Source organism: Propithecus coquereli, unplaced genomic scaffold (assembly GCF_000956105.1).
Source record: "Propithecus coquereli isolate 6110/MARCELLA unplaced genomic scaffold, Pcoq_1.0 Scaffold290, whole genome shotgun sequence".
Lineage (NCBI taxonomy): Eukaryota > Metazoa > Chordata > Mammalia > Primates > Indriidae > Propithecus > Propithecus coquereli.
Genome location: NW_012148508.1, coordinates 1,876,676 through 1,880,089, shown reverse-complemented (window position 1 = coordinate 1,880,089; position 3,414 = coordinate 1,876,676). Strand labels below are relative to the sequence as shown.

Genomic DNA, 3,414 nt, shown 5'->3' with positions numbered 1-3,414 from the left:
AGGATGGCAAAATTCTGCTGGGGTCTTTTCTTCTTGATGGCAGGGTAATAAATTGAGAAGTGTGTATTTGCTATGATAACTTGGGAATACCAATTTCTACCACCAAGTAGAATTTTTGTCAAATTCACAGTCAGAATGGGCTCTGCTTCTTAATTAGTTTAGTTGTCTTGAAAAGCTCATCAGCTAAGATATGTACACATCAAAAATTTTATATTTACTTAAACTAAATGTGGCATAAAAAAAACCAAATTGGCTACCCTTCCTATTCCAAATAGCCAATACAATTGGTGGTTTCCAAAAGCATTATTTAAATACAAAATGTGAGCTTTAAACATTCAAATTTTACTAAAATCACAGAAGAATGATTCAAGGCTCTTTCTAAAATATATATATGTGTGTGTATATATAACTAATATATAATTTTGTCAGCTCTCTGAAACTTAGTAGATGATAGCCTTTAAGATAATAAATCATAGGGTTAGGAATTTGGCTATTCATTGTAGAACATGGCTAAGGAGAGCACTTAAGATTTCCTACTTCAGCAGCTAATGTAGAGGAACTGAAAAGACAGTTGAAATGATGCAATAGAGACTTGAAGTCAGGGAATTAAGGAAGTAGAAGAATTGAGAAAAACTTTTTTTTTTTAAGAAAAGCATTATCATACCCAGAATGCTCAAAAAATGTTAACTACTGTGCTCAGGTTTTTGATACCGCTGCTTAATAAATTACTTGCCATTCCAAATTCTTAGAGTATGCAAACGGTGGCAGAAAAGGTAATATTCCAGTAACAGTCTGAAAGAATCAAACGATTTGGCATCAAATGAAGAAGTCAGGGAGGAAAACAATTTTAAATGGAAAAAAAGAAGGAAAGGGGGCTCTGGTGATACCGATGGAAGGCACCCAAGTACTCACAATCACAAGATGAGGTATGAAATCAGTGACATGTAGGACGTTTCATTCCTGCCTTTTAACCAGAAGCCATGAGTCATTGAGACCAGAAGAGTACTGACATGCTAAAAAAAAATGATGAGCATTTACAATTATAAAAATGCAGTTCCGTATATATGTATTGGAAGGAAGCTCCCTAAGAACCCCATCTTGAAAGGCACAGGAACTATTTCTCTTCTTTCCAAAGTTACTCATAATAAACTTGCCCTTCCCTGCAGGAAAGCTTCTTTGTTTCTCAGGGTATGGTGGGCATCCCCTCTTCTGTATTCAAGACTTTTTCTTGCTCCAGGGCATGACTACAGATGGGAAAGGTAACAGCTTTTATAATTAACTGTGCCCCTCTAAGGGAGTTTTTCAACTCCACTAGAGAATACCTGAGAAGCACAGACAGGCTTCAGGGAATCTGCAGGAAATGAGAACAGAGAAGCCTAGCAGACACCGGGAAGAGCAATTTTTCTCCCCAGTATACATCCAGAGAGACCTCACTGGTCTCTGACCCACGGGTCAAAGCATTGGGCTGACTGAACTCTATTTCCTAACTGGATCTTTTGTAAAAGTTAGCTAGTTTCTGATCCTACCTTCGACGCAGGAACAAAGCTTCAAAATCATCCACAAAGCTCAAAACTTTTAACAGACTGAAGGTGAAATGTCGAAGAGGTGATGCCTTAGGCAAAAAGCAAGTATCACTTATTGGCAGCACGTGAAGTTCCAAAATCTAAACCATTTCTTAACAATGCTGATTCTACACAGCATGAAGACAGCAATTGAGGATCTGGTTTGGTTTTCTTTTCCACATGGTACTGTCTTTCTCCCTAGAAGATCCTGATAATATAAAGTGTAAGGTACTCTTCTTTGGATGTTCTTCACACAATTCACATTTAGGCTTTGCTCATTTTTTTTCTCCTCTTCTTAGCAAACTAAATAACAAGCATTGCTGTTTGTACATGATTATACTATGGGTTTTACAAAACACTACATTTTTGTATTAATGTCTCACCAAGGGCATTATATTCTTAGTGACTTAAGTCTCTGCAACTTATTAACCGGATACTGTCATACCACCTTAAAATTTAAAAGTCATTTAGTTATTTTACTGCAACAGATGTGTATCCTTCTGGGATTCTAAACGTCCCTTCTCCAAATGCAGCCTTGTTGTTTTGCATAATCACCAGAAATGATTAACCAACATTCAATCTGAGCTAAGAGCAAAGACAAACAAGTGACTGCCTAACACTGTACCCAGTAAGTGTACAGTACACACAAACACACATGAGCTACTTTCTGCCACTTTAGCCTTATAAGGACAAATTCCCAGAGTGATACAGATAATTAAGTTTACCTTCATAAAATGTAATACTCAATATAGTGAATGTGTGCTTCCCCGTCTTTTCCCTTCGAAATAAATGAACTATTTAAAAATTAAAATTTCCTACCCGTAACAGGGACTGGGATTCATCCTTGGACTTGTTTTCTCCCGATGCAGGATACTGCTGGGTGAGGGCCCCGGACTTCTCTCCGCCAGCTGGCACCCCCTGCAGGAATCCCTTGGTCTCCACAGCCAAGCCATAAATAGGTCGCGCCAGATGGGCAGCTTCTACATTAGGGCTATCCCTAAGAGTCTTTGTCTGCTCTTGGGTGCCAGACACAGGTGTCAGCAGCCCCAGGCTTGCTTGAGTGTATGACGGACTGCCCCGCAGGATGTCTGCCCCTCTCCAAGTCACGTTGCGAAGGTCATCACTTGAACTCTCAGTCCAAACTTTCTCTTTGAGCCCGTCCTTATCTTCTAGCTTCTCCCTCTTCACCACACTCTCAGAAACTGGCTCTACCATTTTAGAGTCTGGATTTAGCAGACTGTAGACCTTGAGGTCAATTTTGGGCTCCTCTTTGATGGTGGATACGGCATGACCGTCCTCCTCGCCGTTGGCTGTAGTGATGTCCTGTTCCTGGCAGTGAACAGTGTTGAAGTGCTCCAGTAGTGACTGAGTATCAGCAGCTGTAAAACTGCACTGACGGCATTTGTAGCAGCTGTGTGCTCTCCTGGAGAAGAAGAAACAGTCATTGCAAATACAGCATTCTGAAGGTTTGTTGTTTTTTTTTTTTTAATAGGCTTTAAGCACCTGAATTTTATCTCATGCAATGTAGTAGGTAGAATGAAATACAATACTCTCAACACCCAGAAACTGGAATGTAATTAACTGGCATTTTCAATTCTGTAGAAAGAATGTGAAGTTCACTGTTGTTATATTAGCAGTAATAGGTACACACACACACACACACACACACACACACACACACACGCACACACTTGTGTACATGCATTCCAGGTGATTAGCATTGAAACTGACTGGTTTGCATTATTATCTAACACCCTGGCCTATTCATTTTACCTTGATGGATAATCATCAATTACATCATTTAAGTCGCTATCCATATGTTTTTCACCTGATTTCTTCAATGCCCTGTTCA

The 3,414-nt window shown here is 39.5% G+C and overlaps 1 protein-coding gene across 3 annotated transcripts in view; it reads right to left on the bottom strand.

Annotated features, from left to right (window-relative positions):
* Positions 1–3,414, bottom strand: part of TRPS1 (trichorhinophalangeal syndrome I) — a 280,472-nt gene that overhangs the window by 197,697 nt on the left and 79,361 nt on the right. For all 3 annotated transcript variants that reach the window (XM_012648614.1, XM_012648613.1, XM_012648615.1), the window contains exon 4: positions 2,382–2,985. In XM_012648614.1, the coding sequence (XP_012504068.1) occupies positions 2,382–2,985 (604 nt within the window). The remainder of the gene's footprint in view (positions 1–2,381; positions 2,986–3,414) is intronic.